General features: G+C 42.0%; 1 protein-coding gene across 3 annotated transcripts in view; it reads left to right on the top strand.

Moving 5' to 3' along the window:
- ptpn20 (protein tyrosine phosphatase non-receptor type 20) overlaps positions 1-17316 on the top strand; it is a 25747-nt gene extending 8431 nt beyond the window's left edge. For 2 of the 3 annotated variants that reach the window (XM_034201812.1, XM_034201811.1), the window contains exons 17-47: positions 69-333; positions 420-499; positions 710-787; positions 884-991; positions 1087-1203; positions 1453-1661; positions 1844-1945; positions 2171-2264; positions 2775-2860; positions 3376-3547; positions 4080-4291; positions 5168-5266; positions 5356-5909; positions 6371-6992; positions 7628-7798; positions 7898-8072; positions 8148-8358; positions 8445-8482; positions 8761-8847; positions 9597-9658; positions 10214-10375; positions 10459-10702; positions 11148-11254; positions 11414-11496; positions 11911-12044; positions 12145-12293; positions 12625-12715; positions 13952-14286; positions 14398-14613; positions 15140-15202; positions 15295-17316. In XM_034201812.1, the coding sequence (XP_034057703.1) occupies positions 69-333; positions 420-499; positions 710-787; positions 884-991; positions 1087-1203; positions 1453-1661; positions 1844-1945; positions 2171-2264; positions 2775-2860; positions 3376-3547; positions 4080-4291; positions 5168-5266; positions 5356-5909; positions 6371-6992; positions 7628-7798; positions 7898-8072; positions 8148-8358; positions 8445-8482; positions 8761-8847; positions 9597-9658; positions 10214-10375; positions 10459-10702; positions 11148-11254; positions 11414-11496; positions 11911-12044; positions 12145-12293; positions 12625-12715; positions 13952-14286; positions 14398-14613; positions 15140-15202; positions 15295-15405 (5237 nt within the window). In that variant the 3' untranslated portion in view covers positions 15406-17316. Of the gene's footprint in view, positions 1-68; positions 334-419; positions 500-709; positions 788-883; positions 992-1086; positions 1204-1452; positions 1662-1843; positions 1946-2170; positions 2265-2774; positions 2861-3375; positions 3548-4079; positions 4292-5167; positions 5267-5355; positions 5910-6370; positions 6993-7627; positions 7799-7897; positions 8073-8147; positions 8359-8444; positions 8483-8760; positions 8848-9596; positions 9659-10213; positions 10376-10458; positions 10703-11147; positions 11255-11413; positions 11497-11805; positions 12045-12144; positions 12294-12624; positions 12716-13951; positions 14287-14397; positions 14614-15139; positions 15203-15294 lie in introns of those variants that run through there. The other variant, XR_004567619.1, reaches the window with a different exon arrangement.

The raw sequence follows: 17316 nt of genomic DNA, 5'->3' as shown, positions 1-17316 counted from the left end.
TATTTATTTACATGTCAGAAAGTTTTAGCCACAATGACAACTAATAATTAACACCTCTGTTTCTCCAGATGAAAACATGAAGTACATGACCGTATACAGAGACCGTAACCTGAACCTGAAGCAGTTCTCCTGCTCAGAGGGCATGTTGAACCATGTGGGTTTGACACCTGGTCAACCAGACTCCCTCTCCAAGTCCTGTGAGAACCTGACTGCCAAACTGGAGGCGAGGCTGCGCCAGCAGAGGGAGATGAGGAGGGAGATGAGCAGAGAGCTGAACAAGGAGCTCACTGAAGCTGAAGACCTGGGGGACATGAAGGAGCAACAATGTTGGAGGTAGCTCTCCATTATAAGAACATTACAACATACAGTAAACAGTAAGAAAACAAATGTATAAATGCAAACGTGCACATGTGTTGCAGCACTCCAGAGCCGATTCCCAGAATGATGTCCAGTGTGTCACTACAGAAGCAGGACTCTGAAGCCTCGTTCTCCATACGTGGTAAATATGTACTTTTGTGAACACATACAGAGGGGGGAAACGTAAAAGAACTTAAAAAATTACAAATCAATCATGTTTTGTAAGGTGTATGTTCTGGTGCATAGAGACATTTGTATAATTCTGATTCGGAACCGGTTTACAGTACACAACCCTACTCTTTACTAGACTTGTGTCCTGACCCTAAATATAATAATCACATGTGATTTGCAGTTGATACACCAACGAGGACTCCACCAGAGAGAGAGATAGTCTGTGTGACCCTGAAGAAAGATCCCAAACTGGGCTTTGGTGAGTTTATTAAGGTGGACTAAGCTGTGAACTTCATCTAAAATAAACAAATACTACAAGACTTTTGTCTTCACTTTATCTCTCGTCCTGTTTCAGGCTTTGTGATAGTGGGCGAGGACAATACAGGCAAACTGGACCTCGGGATCTTCATTGCTTCCGTTGTGTCTGATGGGCCTGCGGACAAAGATGGACGAATAAAACCTGGTACGACAACATACAGTACAACAAAACGTTATTAAGAGACAAATGGGCTGCAGGTAACAACCTATAACAAAGATTTTGATATATATTTTTTCCAGGTGGACGTCTCATCTCCCTCAACAAGACAAGTTTGGAAGGAGTGACATTCACTGACGCTGCTGCCATCCTACAAAACTGCCCAGACGAGGTGGAGCTCATTGTGTCCCAGCCTAAATGTAAGATCGTCTCTATCTCTGATTTCTCTTCTTTCATTTCATTTCATTTCAAACCTTTATTTAAGCAGGTGAATCCCATTGAGATCATCGATCTCTTTTTCAAGGGAGACCTGCTGCAAGACATAAAAACTGAGAACAACAGAAAAACAAAAAGGACATCATACTGCATGCTATCCAACATTTGTATAGTAAAGTAGTGACACTTTATTCAGTGTACTAAGGTATTTTACCCCACCTGCTTGTTGTCAGACTCTCTAAAGGACAGAAGGGGTTCATTTAGTCACAGTACCCTGGGTTTGGCGCTGGAGAGGGGCTTTGGGTCACAGACCACACTGTGCAGCGCAGATTTCCGTCCCGTTGTGGAGGAACTGGAGGAAGCCATCACTCTGTCCAACACGGCAACCCCCAGACAGAGCAGGAGGCTTCACATTCCTGTGGTGCGAATACATGACGCCAAGGTTAGACATGAATGACTCTGTTTCCATGGAAGCTAAGATCTCAACATGAAGTCAAAGCTGATAAAATAGTTCAACCAGAGCTAATTGTTAAACTGATTAATTGCTTTGTTAAGTTTCCTGAAAACCCACCTTTATCATTTCCTAATGTATCCATTTCTCAATCAAACGTTTTTTTTCTTCAGGATGTGTGTTCTAGGTCTCCCTCTATCATAAGTTTAAGAAATGGCGAGCGCTTTGTAGTGGAGCTGAAGAAAAGCAACGGTAGTCTTGGCATCAGTGTTGCTGTGAGTCAATGTTTTTTTCTTTAATTGTACAGCATTTGTTTTATACCTAGGTTCATCCAGCTAAAACTAATGCAGTCCAATACAATAGTCCTGCTTTAAAAATATGTATAGGCAACAAGCTGCAATGCACAGTAACTGTGAGCCCTTTACGCTGAGTCAGTGTATGTTTCTCGGGTTATTTGAGGCCTGAGTCATTGACTAATTACATCTATCTTTTGCCAAAAGGGAGGAATAAACACCAATGTGCGATATGGAGGCATCTACATCAAGACTCTGGTGTCTGGAAGTGCTGCAGAGCAGGACGGGCGCATTCAGATTGGTAATCTTAAAAAATGTCATTTCGATATGTGATCAGTACGCTTCCAGTTTGATTTTGTGCCGGATGTTCACTCAACTTATGATTAAGTGGGGGATGTAGTGGTGAAAATAATTGTCATTAATTTGCAATATGTCATCTTTGAATGTATTATTTCACAATGTTTTCCCATCCATTTTCATCATCAAAGGAAATGATGTAAACATAGTGAAATATATGCTACGTTTAGTCCAAATGGCACCCTTTAACTTGGGGGAGATCGTCATCTCCAATATTTATAATACTAATACTGATAGTGGATTGAACTGGGGCCCTATAAGATGAAAGCTATAAAACCTGTATGGACATGAGTGTGCCGCTGAGGCCACTGTGCTGTGTCTGCTTGCTTCATGCTTCAGTGAGCAGGAATGATTTTAAGATTTGTCGACATGCCCAAAAACCACACGCACACACAGACCGTTTATGTTTTGATGTTGCTAATGATGATGAGATTTGTGTTTGTGCATATGACAGGTGACAGACTGCTGGAGGTTGATGGGTCCAACCTGAGGGGCGTGACTCACCCCCAAGCTGTCGAGTGCCTGAAGAGGACTGGGGAGGTATATATACACACACACACACACACACACACACACACACACACACATATATATATGTATATAGACAAATACACATGTGAAACTCTTTTGATAATATGATTGGATAAATATATTTAGATAATTACAGTAGAAAAATCAGTTGTATCAGTACCAGTCTATGTTTCAGCTCCTATTTTTCAACTTTAGTAAACGTTGTTTTACTTCATATATGAACACATTAATTCCCTCACCTTAACTAAGTAGTTTAAGTTACCTTCTCTGAGCTATTCATAACAAATAACTGTACCATAGAGGAGTGAGATAACGCTTATAAGAGTTGTTTTGAAATAGACCAGTGTATCATTTAGTTGCACTTGTTGGACCCTTTATACCTTATCTACAATACTGTAGAGAAGCGTTTTAAATTGACTCCATTCAAACCTGAATATAAACTTGCATTAGCTAGTGTACATTGTTGTCTTTACTTGTAACTCCTGAACATATCAAGGGTTTGTATGTGCATCTTTTCCTTCTAGGTGGTGAGCCTGCTTTTGGAAAGGGAGCCCACAATAGTCTTGGAGCCCAGATCTGACTCACCCTGCCGCCCTTTGGCCCAAAGTTCATCACATACACAGCCCTCCAGGACGGATGTCTCCATGGAAATGACCTTGAGTGGTCGAGCCAAGGACTACAGCTTTGTGACTGATGGTGAGGCGAGAGGAAGGGGCACATACGCTCACATAGGAGGGGAAATAAGAAAAGATAGACAGTGTCAGGCACCACACACACACACACACACACACACACACACACACACACACACACACACACACGTTGCACACATGGCCCAGAGGTGACTGTGAGTCATCTGACAGCTACATTGTGGTTGCTGTCAGAGTCATCCAGGGCTGATGCTCCCTCAGTCCCTCAAGACAGCCTGCACTGAAACCTTGAAGCTGCCTGTTCCCTGCCTGAGATCAGTTAAAGGGACAGTTCTCAACCCCAACAAAACCTTCCTTGTGAGGCAACATTTGTTTAAAAAAAAAAGGATTCTTGCTTGTTCAGATTTGGCAGTGGAGAAAAATAAATAATTCTCATAGGGACATATGCGTGTCAGGGGGGATTAATCAACATTGTTTTTTTTAGACAATCTACCAAATTGCAGACCACAACACAGATTAAAGGTTACACAACACACGTTAATGCTCCAAGATTCCCCTCTGTCTCCTCTTTTTCCTAGAAAATATGCATGAACTGGTGCTGAAGAAGAGTTTGTCTGGCCTCGGCTTTAGCTTTAACATCTCACATATGCACTCGGGGCCAGACCGGGGCAGCGTGGTCCGCATCAAACGTCTGTTCCCGGGTCAACCAGCGCTAGAGAGCGGCCTGCTGCAAGCTGGAGACGTTATTCTGTCCGTCAACAAAGAGCCTGTGAAAGACCTCTCTTACCAGGTAGGGTTTGGGGTATTTTTATTTATTTTATTTTTTTGAATATATACTTGTATTCAGATTTAGCATTGTATTACATAACAGTACAAACAATGGATGGGTGACAATAGCAAGAGTGATGCAAACAATAGCCAAAAAAAAGAAAAGGAGAGTAAATAAATACAATAAAATAAATGAATGGTCACTAGTGCATGGTAATAACATCAGTAACAGCTGTAATATATACATATACATATATATAAATATATATATATATATTTGAAAAATGTGTCCATGCATAAGGCACAGAGATTTCTTCAGGTTATAATGTCCTTCATTATTCTTCATAAATAAGAGTATGAGGATTGAATCAGATCAGGGTCTAAGGATAGAGATATAAGAGGACAAAAATGACAGATAGAGCCAAATCAATACAGTAAATGAACAAGATAAAATAAAATAATAAGATAAAGGGTTTGCGGTATTTAACATTATTTGTAATCCTTAGATATTCATACCATTGAATTAAAAATCTATACCCATATTCATAAATAGAGATTGTTTGTTGCAAGTTGTTTTATTGTGTTATAGTTTTTTGGGATGTACATTTTTTAGAATAGACTGGTTTATAACGTGCTGACTACCGACACTAATGAGCGTAAGAACAGCACCATTGACCCTGCTCTTTAAGATCTCAGACACGTCATTGGTCCACTAATCCTTTAATCTGATACCAACCAAAATAGCAAGCTGGTTGTGTCTTAGTATTTTGTGTACTGCCAATGAGTTATAATGGAAATAATACTGGTGCATTTTGCCATGTTACCTTAAAAATTGCACACTTTGAGTCACTCAAAAGATGTATCTTAACTTCCTACACACTTCTTTTTTAATTTTCAGAGGGTTTTGTTCCTGCTACGTGGAGCTCCATCTGAAGTTCATCTACTAATCTGCCGACCAGGTCCTGGAGTATTGTTCGATTTGGATGACAACACACTGGTGAGCTCACCACATATACACATATACAAGAAAAAAAACTCCCAATTTAGACCCGGTATACTGATAAACTGTCTTACCTGTCTCTGTAGAGTCCTGCTTACTTCCGTGAGGTTCGATCTCAGTCTCTGGACATCCGACTAGGAGACGACTACAGCCAGCTCCTCAGATTTCAATATGATTCTATAATATCTGCCCAGAAGCAGGCCCCCACCCCTGAGGAGGATCTGACAGACACAGCAGAGGAAACCCCAGATCCTCCTGCAGCTCCAGCACTCCCAAAGACCCAGGAGAGTCTGGATGGTAAAGTGCAGGCACACCAGACTCCTCCGTCTCGTCCTCGCTCACCCCCGTCACCCACCTCCCCTATATCACCTCCGTCACCAGTCTCACCTGCCTCACCTGCCTCACCTGCCTCCCCAGTATCGCCTCACCCACCCGCCTCACCCGTCTGTGGCTCTCCTCCAGCTCAACCAGAGGTGCAACCAGCCACTGGGAAACCAGAGGCACAACAGGAAGTAGAAGCAAGGAAGCAGAACAAGGACAGAGATGAGAAAGAAGAAGTGGAGATTGCAACAACAAAAGGCTCAACTGTGATGCTTATGGATGTCTGCCCTAAGTCTGGATCGAAATATGTATATGCAAGGTAATGTATCAGATGTAGCCACATCTAGCCATTTCTGAAACAGGATTTGATATGGGAACTGCTTTTACATCAGCAAAATCTAAATGTGTATGTAAACGTATCAAACTCCTTAGAAGGATGATCTAAATAATCCAATTTACCAGAATATTTGAATCATTTTGGACAAACTTCTTGAACGTAAGTCCTGATACATTTTCGACATTTGATTAGGTTCAGCTTCTTTTGTTAGAATTTGAAAAAGCAGGGTACAACAGCAAAAAAACACAGTTTTTACACAGTGAAGCCTGAAATACGTGAATGAACAGCCATCAACAGCAATCAACTTCAAAAGCTAACAAGAAATACTGTATGTCATTATAATAACAATCAAATGATACATTTTAGAAGATTAACGTTTTATACAGCTTTAGAGAAGAAACTTTGTTTTAAAGTTATTCTATCTACTGTCTGTTTATCTGCAGTGGAGTCAGAGAGGATGCTGATGGCAGTGTGACCTACTGCCTGATGGGAAATGGACTGACTATCATGGCAGATGAAGAGTACCTGACCATCAGCTCCACAATGGAGAACCCTCGCAGCCCCCCTTCCAATGTGTCCACTCAGACTCCATCATCCAACGTCAAAGTCCTCCACCCTCGAACCTCCGACAGGACTTCTAGTTTCAGCTCTCACAATCCCACCCTCGCTCCTAACCTGCCCACGACCACCGTCTCGCCCCTCAGCCTCTCGTCTGACACCCCGACCACTCTCTCCCTGGCCCACCCATCCCCACCTCTCACCACACAGCCACCGAAAGCCAAGAACCACCCGATCCAGCAGGGTCTGCTTTCAAGTCACTACAAAGCCGTCGGCAAGAACAGTCGGCCTCTGGTGTCCCCACCCCAGCCTCCGCCTGCAACCTCGACCCCCATCACAGCGCAGGTCGGCCCCTCTGTGCCTCCCTGTGCCAGCCCACCTGCCCCAACACCGCTGCCCGCCCAGAGCCACACACAGCATAGAGAAGAGCCCGAGAAGAGAGAGAGGGAATACAAGGATTACGATTACGAGGAGAGTGAGGAAGAGGAGGCAGAGAGTCGGAGAAAGGTACGTTTGGGAGGTTTTGTTTTCTTGGCTTACTTTTCCTAAATGACAACCATTTAAAAAGGATTCCAAAACGTTTGGTGGATGATAGGTTTAGGCATGGCGTAATGAACCAGTAATTAATATGTGCTTGTTATTTGGCTTCAAACTAATAATAAACAAAGATCCTCAGTGTTAATTTAGGATAAAATATTTCTAATATCAACCAGAACATTCTCAATGTGTTCTACATACAACATTTGAATTGTTAAGTAACTATATAACCATGATAAACAAGACATCTACTGTTAATATTAATACAGGATTTTAAGCTATTTATATGTCCACATGTATGGAAAAAGTCAATGTTAATCATACTTACAGTCACTTGTCTGCTTAATCAATGCTAGACAAATAGCTATATGTTGCAATATGATTAACTGTAAGAAAAGACCATATCAAATATGTTTCACCTTGTTTGTATCATAGTTATTCATCTTGCACTCTCTTCTCTGCATAATAATTGTACAGCTCATGTTATGGTGAGAAATATGTGGTTGAGTTAAAGTTAAAGCTTAAACAACAAGTGTTAAATATTATGTCTTGGAGAAAATGTATAGCTATTAAACAGATATATTGATTTTAGTTTTGCCTGTCAGTGCTTTGTTAAAGAGTTTGAGCTGTCAGTGGATCTGACCAAGTCGAGGAATGGAAGCTTTGGGTTCACCATCACTCGAAGCAAGCTGGACAACTGCTACTACATCCAGGAAATACTGGACAACCCAGCAAAGTCAGATGGACGACTCCGGGCGGGAGACAGGCTCATCACAGTACGCGCAAACACACACACACATCCGTACATTTCTGCAAGTAAAACAAAAAAGCAGAATTTGTGCTGTACAGATGACAACTTTTCATATGTTTTCCAGGTAAACAGACACGATGTAACCAGTGTGGCAGATGATGTTGCCATGACAATTCTCAGGTCAACTCCGAGAAGACTGAGCATGACTGTGGGGAGAGCTGTGACCAACCTGGTGGCCCCGCCGTCCTGCGACAGCCTGCCTGATGTAGTTATCTACAAGACCCCCTCAGGACAGCTGGGTATGTCATTTGACACATCTTAAAGACACAGTATTAATTGATTGTATGCACTGAATGTGTGTGTGCCTTCTCCAGGTATAAAGCTGACAGGAGGCATCGGCAGCAAATGGCAGGGCATCTACTGTCTACAGCTGGTGCCAGGCTCTCCAGCCAGCGAGGAGGGCAGCGTCCAACCCAATGACAAGATCCTCTATATCTGTGGCAGGTGCACCCTGGGAATGACCCTGGAGGACGCAGTCAAAGCCTGTGAGATCGCCCCTCGTAAAGTCAAGCTTAAAATAATCAGGTATGCACCCTTAACAGGCTAGAGAGACCCTGAAGTGGGTTTGTTTTTACTTCCTTGAATGACTCTACTGTTTGTGTGTTTTACAGAGAAGACCAGCCCTTGAACCCCAAGGCTAAGTGGAACGGTAAGGGCTTCTGAAGGATTTATGGGAAGGGGACACCTGCTTGAGTTAACCCAGGAACACATAAACAAGATATTTTGGTTGTTATATGCTCTGATGGATTGCCTAGAAACCAGATATGTTTGTGCTCAACTGAACAATGATAATTTAGGTTCAATCATTACCAGACAGTGTTGTGAGTTCAGGAAATGTTAGTTACTAGACTTTATAATTAGCGGTTTCCTTGTATAATATGTGCTGATGGCTTTCTATATGTTCATATATGGGGTTTTCTTCTGTAGGTCTGTTTGACTGGAAAAAGGACAAGAAGTTCTTAGCTCGTTTCGAGGAGCCCGTCTCTCCAGAGAAGGAGTCTCCTTCCGAAGATGGTGAGTTTTTTTCTCCTCCGATATCTCGCATATTCTATCATCTCAATAATTGGTTGCTTGTTGCTCCTTTGTCTGTGTGAAGCTGGCGCTCGGTGCTGAAAGATAGTTCACTTTGCAGCTGTGTGTGTGTGTGAGTCTGATCCGAACGCTGACAGACATATCCTGGCTCTCACAGCAGGATTAATAATTAGCAAGCCTCAGGCCCTCCACTGGGGTATTGGACAGCAGGACTGCAGCCATCACCATCACACACACACACACACACACACACACACACACACACACACACACACACACACACACACACACACACACACACACAGAGTGCCATACAGACAGTGGTCTACAGGGCAGGTAGCTCAGTTGCCTGGTGACGGTGCATGCAGTGGTAAGGGACAGTGCAGAGGGTCAGTCTGAAAAGAGCAGCCTTGTTCACCTGTCATAGAGGAGACGTGCCCATCAACACCTCTCTTCCAAAATGGCCGAAGAGGTGGGAGGTTGGTGTGTGTTGCTTTTTTCTGTGTGTCTGTGACAGATATTTCATTGGCGGAAAACGGTCGCATGAATGGAAATTGGTACAGAGGGGAAGTTCCAGTGTTGGCTCAGGGCCCAAAATACTTTGTTACAATATTTATAATTTACATAGCTTTTAATTGTTGATCGGTATTACCTGTATCCATTATTGTTAAGATAATATATAGGGTTGTTTGTTGGCTGATTCATTGATTACATTTGTTTTATTTTTTCAGCCGAACCTGTGTCTAGATCTTCTGGAAATTACAGATGTCAATCTATTGCACAGGAACATGATGTAAGTTTGTTAACATATTCTTTTTATTTTTCTAAAAGCTTGTTCTTTATGTGGAAACTTTTCACTTTTGTCCACTCTTTTACTCCTCTTTTTGAAGTGTGTGTTGAAACACACACTGTAACATGAGTCTACTGTCTGTCAATCTGTGAATGCATTCTCTGCTGGGGGGGTCACTGTGTGTGTGTGTGTGTGTGTGTGTGTGTGTGTGTGTGTGTGTGTGTGTGTGTGTGTGTGTGTGTGTGTGTGTGTGTGTGTGTGTGTGTGTGTGTGTGTGTGTGTGTGTGTGTGTGTGTGTGTGTGTGTGTGTGTGTGTGTGTGTGTGTGTGTGTGTGTGTGTGTGTGTGTGTGTGTGTGTGTGTGTGTGTGTGTGTGTGTGTGTGTGTGTGTGTGTGTGTGTGTGTGTGTGTGTGTGTGTGTGTGAGAGAGAGAGAGAGGCATGTGTTACACCTGAGTCATCTAAAAGCATGGCATTTTTCTGCGGAAAATGCTTCTGAAATTACGATGGAAGAAAGTTACTGATTCTTTCTCCTCCTTTACTCCACCGGTTCCTTTTAGAGTTGCATCATGCAGGTGGAGTTAAAAAAACCAGAAGGAGGAGGCCTTGGCTTTGCTTTGATCGGGGGAACCAATGGCAGCATGCTCAGAGTGAGAGAAAACTGCTCTGGTGGAGTCGCTGAGCAGGATGGTCGTCTGAGAGTGGGAGATATCCTTTTAGAGGTAACAGCCTATCATACACCTTGACTGTTTTATTACCCCTGTAGTAGAAAAACAAAAACATGTCTTCACAATTTGTGTTCTAGGTGAACGGTGTGATTGTGTCCGGGCTCAGCCACAGTAAGGTGGTGGATATTCTGCGTAAAGCTGAAGGCTCTGTACAGCTCACAATCTGCAGAGACAGGCCTCTGACCTACTGCGAGTCCCCGACACCGCCCAGCATGTCTGCTAAGGAAGCTGTTTTAGCCGAGCAGCCGGCTCCTGCCTCCAGCCATGGCAGCTGTTCCTCTCCTGACATCATGCTGAGAAAACCAGTGGAGTGCCCGCCTGGTACAACTACTTTTCCCTTTATAGTGGATTTTTAGATTGATAATAGTACTAGAAAAAAGAGCAGAGGGTGCTACTAATCTTAGTTCACTGCACTAAGATTCAATCATATAGGGAGGCGTGTGATGTAATGCGTTGGTGTTTGGATCAGGGGGTCACAGGTTCAAACCTCACTGCGGTCAGCATGTTGTTGTGTCCCTCGGCAAGACACTTCACCCTAAATCGCTCCTGTGGGGATTGCCCAAAAGTATGTAAGTCGCTTTGGATAAAAGCGTCTAACAAGTGACATGTAATGTAATATAGAAATGTAATGTTTTGATCTGGTTTAATCAAATTGGATGAAAACAAGTTTCTGACTTAATGCAAATGCTGTGTCTTTTAAATGCATTCACTGAATTGTATAATTGGCGTTCGACTTGCAATTCATAAGTAATTTGTGTTGTTCCAGAGGCCACATCAGACCCTTTGGTCAATGAAGCTGGTGTTTTCGTTGCCTCATCGCCTCCTCCACCACGCAGAATGACCATCGTAACTGATGACATTACAATTATACCGGTAACATGCATAAGTACAATAACTATAGTGCAGCTATAATGATGTAAAGTTATTTGAACCTTTAAAAAAAGCCACCTCCTTACCTCTTTACTAACATCTACTAATAACATCTTGCTCCTCCTGTCTGTTCCCTCCTCTGGCTGCTTGTCTGTGGAGCAGGAGAGCTGTAACAACAGCCCTTCTCATCAAGCCTGCTGCCCACCCCTCAATGTCACTGACATGTTGCATGGAGCTTCTGACAGGTAGTACATTCCTTTTTTTGTCTCCTTATTTCTTCACCCTCGTCCTCCTCCCCCTGCTGCTTCTTTTGTTTTGTTCTCCTAGAGTTCCGGTGTTAACCACAGGGAGGCAACAGAGAGCAATAAATAAACCAGCCCCCGGGATAAATGCTGCTCCTTATGGGCAGTGAACCCCAAACAAAGAATACCAAAAGAAATAGACAAATAGAGTAACAGTTAGGAAGTGTATAGTACTTTTCCCTGTAGCCTCACCACAAGAAGTATAGCAGAAGTATAAAGATATTTTAGCCTTTTGTCTATACTGTATTTTAGGTGGAAAAGACGCAGGGAAAAGAAGCTCAGCCTTGCATGATTTCATCCCCTCCTACCGAAGAGTAAAAATGGTCTGGTCTCACACCTGCCCCCTGACTCCCCCAGGAAACAAATTGTGACCAAACCTTTGGACCGGTCCTGCAAAGACATCCGGAAAAAACAGTCAGACGGCTGGAGCAGCGAAGAGGAAGATGATGATGTGTTTGACGAAACGTGTCGAGAAACCACACCCCAAACAGGTGTATATTCCTCTACTCCTGTGATGTTGGTCCCAGTCAAAATTTGTATCTGTGTTATCAGCAACTATTTTCTTCTTTTTGTCTTGTTTTGTTTCCTCAGGCCCACCCATAGTCTCAGAGGACGAACTAGCCAGTTTGGCTCTCATTAGCCCCTCGAGGACCAGTCAGTATTCAGGCTGCAGAGTCAAATCCCTCATCCATATTCTGCAGCATCAACTGGACCAGCAGGAACTGATCAAAGAGTTCATGGTGTGTAAGATGTTATAGACAATATAATGTACAATGTATTTACCAATCTGTGTAATTCAAAGTTGTAAAATGTTACGGGTATAATAACACGCTGCCTATTTAATGTGTCATTTAACCTTTTCCCTAATGGATTTTGCCATAAGAACTATACAAGCAGGACTTTAAAATGTGAACTGCACTTTGAGAAAATTAGCTGAATCTAAATGTGCAGACACACATAGACACTGATTATCAAAACATTGCAGTTTTAAGCTATTTGTATTGCCAGCCATACTATGATCCAGCAGCACTATTCAGAGTTTTAACGCTTTATTAACCTTGCTCATTTCAGACTCTGGAGCATCTGAAGCCTTCGGACAACTGTCTGGTTGGAAAAGCTCCTGAGAACAGAGATAAGAACCGCTACAGAGACATCCTACCCTGTAAGTTTGAAAAACGGCTTCTGTTAACTTTTACTTTCTGCTGGTAGAACCTACACTTTTCCTTTCTCCATTTGTTCAATCCCCTGCGCTTCATTTTATGACCCCCTGTTGGAGTTTTTTTATTGTTGAGCTGAACTTGTAAAAGCTAGATACTCGCAGGCTTTGCATTTATAGGAGAGCCTGTTTGTTAGCACTTTTATTCACTACTCAGTTTAAGCTGATTGTACAGTCTTTAATGAAGGGAGGGTAGATGTTTGTTTACAACACTTGGCTGTGCAACAAATAATTTCCCTGGTAAGTATCAATAATTCACTGGAGCCGCACTTATAATCTCCTCGGAGTCAGCCAAGTATGTGATGATGAAGATGATGCCATTCCTTGGCAACCTTGTAATTATCTGAGATTTATATTTTTAATAAATGAAGCTGCATCGTGAAACATAAAATTACAAGCTGTTTTATTAATATGAATTTCAGGGTGTAAATACAGAGGGACAGAATGAAAGGCAAAAATCCCCCAAAGACAAGAAAAAGTGCATGTCTGTGAAAAAGCTGCAAAACCAACACATGCTCAAATGCACCAAACACATAAAGAAGTGTTCACTTCCCTATCCCTTAGTGTTTTAAGGTGAAAGGTTCAGAGTTTAAATGAATGAGCGGGATGAAAAGGATAAAGAGACCCAGAGGAATACCACAGTATAGCTTACAAAAAAAGCCTTGTTGCTTGCAGCCTGTTATAACTGATGTTTGTCCAAAGAAATACCAACTATTTACCAATCTAATCATTTACTTGTAACCTTTAACTAGCTGATTTGGTCTCCAGTCTGTGTTTTTTTTTTTATCTGACAAGCAGGAGGTGGTGGACCAAAGCAGAAAATATTCCTAACTGCCTTCGTTCTATCACCCCTCTCATCATCAAAAAAGTCTTCACAGTGCTGGTTTGTTGCACTCAACTCCAGACCCCAGAGCTGTTTACTTGGCTTTATTTACTGTAGACTTATATTGCGTGCTTTTGGCTAAACAACAAGGTAGCAGTGTTTGTTGTTTACGACCGAGAAATGGATGGATTTGTTAAAGATCAAGAAAACATTCCTAATGTTGTTGTTACGTTTGTGGGGAGATGCTGCTGAAGGTCTAATTAGTGTATTTGAATTATGAATTGATATAGCGATTCATGCTCACAAACAGCACACAGACAGTTCAGGATTTTTTTTTGACTTTCTCTTTCTCTGCATAGATGACGAAACTCGTGTTGCCATTGGAGACAAGCAGGACTACATCAACGCCAGCTACATCCGCATGAAAGTTGGCGAAGAAGAGCTCTTCTACATCTCCTGCCAGGGCCCTCTGCCTACCACAGTGCCAGCTTTCTGGCAGATGATCTGGGAAAACAAGTCTGACGTCATCGCCATGATGACCCAGGAAGTAGAACGGGGACGGATCAAATGTCACAAGTACTGTCCAGAGAAGCTTTCCGTGCCTCTGGACACAGGCAGGTACCAGCTTCACCTGGACAACCAACAGTACCTGGAGCACTTCCACATCAAGATCATCCGCATGGTGGAGACAGAGGTAAAGGATTTGTGAGGGAAACCTGCATGCCTGTCTAATATTATGGTTTATACTTAAATGTAAAATTCAGCTTGAAGGGAAACCATTTTGTAAGTATTTTTGTTCTTCCAGACCGGGGAGACACATTTTGTTCGTCACCTGAAGTTCACACACTGGCCTGACCACGGAGTGCCGAAAAGCTCTGAGCAGCTGGTCCGTTTCATCCGCTACATGAGGGCGGTGCACCAGAAGGGACCGGTCACTGTGCACTGCAGCGCCGGCATCGGACGCACAGGAGTTCTGATCTGCACTGACGTTATCCTCAGCCTCATTGAGAACGACCTGCCTGTGAGTGAAAGCCCTTTTGTTAGGTTAACTAATTACAGTTTATTTGTACACATGCTAGTGGCAATATGGTAGGCTCAGTTCATGACTTTGGTCCAGACTAAAATAATGAAATTAAATATTAGCAGCAATCAGATGGATTTCCACAACATTGTGTACAGACTTTCAAGGTCCCAAGAGGATGGATCCTACCAACTTTGCGTATCCTCTGACCTTTTTCCAAGTGCCCATTCGAGTTTTCTCATTAAATCTGTCATTTGTTTTACTATTGTATGGATTGTCATGAATTTTGGATCACATCTTGAATTATACTAACTTTGATCCCTCCTTTTTTTGTCTAGTCACAAAAATCTTTTCATTTGTCAAACCCTTTGGTTATGACCAAACATCCTACTTAATAATGACACTTCGTTTAGCCTTAGCCTCACAGAGCTTGGTTGTTTTAACTTATTATAGAAATTAGAAATCAACTAAAGCAATAGACTAGTTCACACACACATGCCTCACAACCCTCTGTCTCTGTCTTCAGATTAACGTGAGCGATGTCGTAAAAGAGATGAGACTCCAGCGCCATGGGATGATTCAAACCAAGGTTAGTACCAAGAGAAAGGTTAAAGTTCAAAGATCAAGCTTTAAAAAAAGACAGTTTCTAAAGCGAGACCTTCCCTTTGTCTCTCATTTCAGGACCAGTACTTCTTCTGCTACAAAGTCTGGTTGGAGGTTTTACAGGGCATTTTACAGCTTCACAGCAACCAATGGCAACCGGAAAGTCCCCGAGACCACAAATTAGTTTGAATGTTTCCACCTCCGGTTCACACACCTGTAAAGCACAGACTGCGTATGAGTAACACGTGCAGTCTATCAAGTTAGTTTGGTTAGTTATAATAAGAATGCGTACTCCTGTTTTGATACTTTGTGTTGAGGAGGCCGAATGTTTAGTTCCAATGACTTCAACTTTAACGTGTTTTGTTCTCTCGGTGCTGTGATTATATTCATTTAATTTAGTCACTGAGGTTGTTTTGCCTTTTCAGGCTTAGTGATTTGCCTTCTGTCTTTAGCATCTTTTTGCGTCACTTTGTGAATGAATCTCATTTACTTTTTCTCCATGTCCTTTTTTTTGCAAATTGCATTTATTTTTAACGCTTATAATGCATGGAATTTAAAACCTTAGAATATTCACAATTTGTATCTGGCAGTAATGTCATCGAAGTGCACAAATGAACATGAGATCATCATACCAAAGGGAGTATCTGTTTGAAACCTTGAGTAGCATTTGATTAAGCATTGAGTTATCATTTCATTAAGTGCATTCGTACCCTGGAGAAAATGGCATTAGCAAAAGAACACTATTGATTTGTCAGTTCATCATCTACGGAAATGTAAAGAATCAAGTGCCTTGGAATGACTCACACCGCTTGCTCCACATTGACCTCGAGCCACTTGTCACAAGCGGTCGGGGATGGAGAGCAGGAAACGGATTTGAGAGCACCCGGGGGTGGTTAGATTGAATGTGCAGCTTTCAGTCTGTTTGAGGTCTGAGGTGAATGTTTGGTTGATCCAAACCAGAGGAGGATTACATCTCACCCTTTAGTTTAATTGTAATTTAGAAACAATGTGAAGTTTGCACACCGCCTCTCAATCTGTCTTTGTTTGTGGGCCCATTTTATACAAAACACTATCACAGTAAAGTCTTACTACACATAATCACAACTTGCACATCCTGATACAGATAAAGAATTATTCAACATAACAAATCTTTGAATAAATTCATGAATTTTCAATTTACTCTAAAAATGTACAAATCAGATTTAAATAGTTAGTTTCTGGGCTTTCAGGTGTAATTTGTTATGTGACAACATCCTCTATCTGTATTCCATAGCTATTTTAATACAAATCCAGCCAAGAAAATGCAAAAAAATATATGATAAGGTTTAGAAACTTTTCATTTAGCAACTTCAGATGAATATGTGTACAAAGCAACAGAGCTGCATCTCCCAGTCACAGATCGAATTGATTTATAGCTGCTGGTTTGAACCTCAACCTTTGGATGTAACTGCTTGTAAGCTTTGTTCCTTAAGCCGCTATCACACACACAGCTCTCTTATTGCATGTAGACTCTTAAAGTAGAGAAGTCTGAGCCTGGAGTTTGGATGAATGACTTGAACATGATCAAAATGTGGAATGTAACAAAGCAATACTCTCCACGAGGAGGAGAGTTCTGAATGTCGACCTCTTACCTGAAAACATCTTCCAAACTGGAGCATGTTGGTCAGAAACATGCAGTACTGTACCTTTGCCATAAGGATGGCTACGCAGAGCCATCAGCCTCTGTCTGTGTATGCAGCATCCTTTCATCAGCGCTGGTGGGTTGGTTTACCAGCGATAGGTAGGAAACGCTCTGTTATGTGCAAGTTCATGTTCTCTTTGAGATCCTGTGGATATGTTTTCTCCTTCAGATCTTGGGAAGTAATTATTCTTGAAAAAAACAAACAAGCACATTTTGCATTCATCTGTGAAAATGCATCTTGTACAGTCAATCAAGTGCTTATGCAATAGCATTGTGAAATGTATAATAACCCTTAATTGCACAACTGCTTATTTATGCTAAATTAATATATTGTCACTGTACCAGCCACTATGTAACCAATAACTGAGAACAATGTAATACCTCTCTCTCTCTCTCTTTAATTAAAAACTATTCTGAAA

Source organism: Gymnodraco acuticeps, unplaced genomic scaffold (genome assembly GCF_902827175.1).
Source record: "Gymnodraco acuticeps unplaced genomic scaffold, fGymAcu1.1, whole genome shotgun sequence".
Classification (NCBI taxonomy): Eukaryota; Metazoa; Chordata; class Actinopteri; order Perciformes; family Bathydraconidae; genus Gymnodraco; species Gymnodraco acuticeps.
The sequence above is the reverse complement of the archived record's forward strand: the minus strand, read 5'-3'. Positions and strand labels throughout refer to the sequence as shown.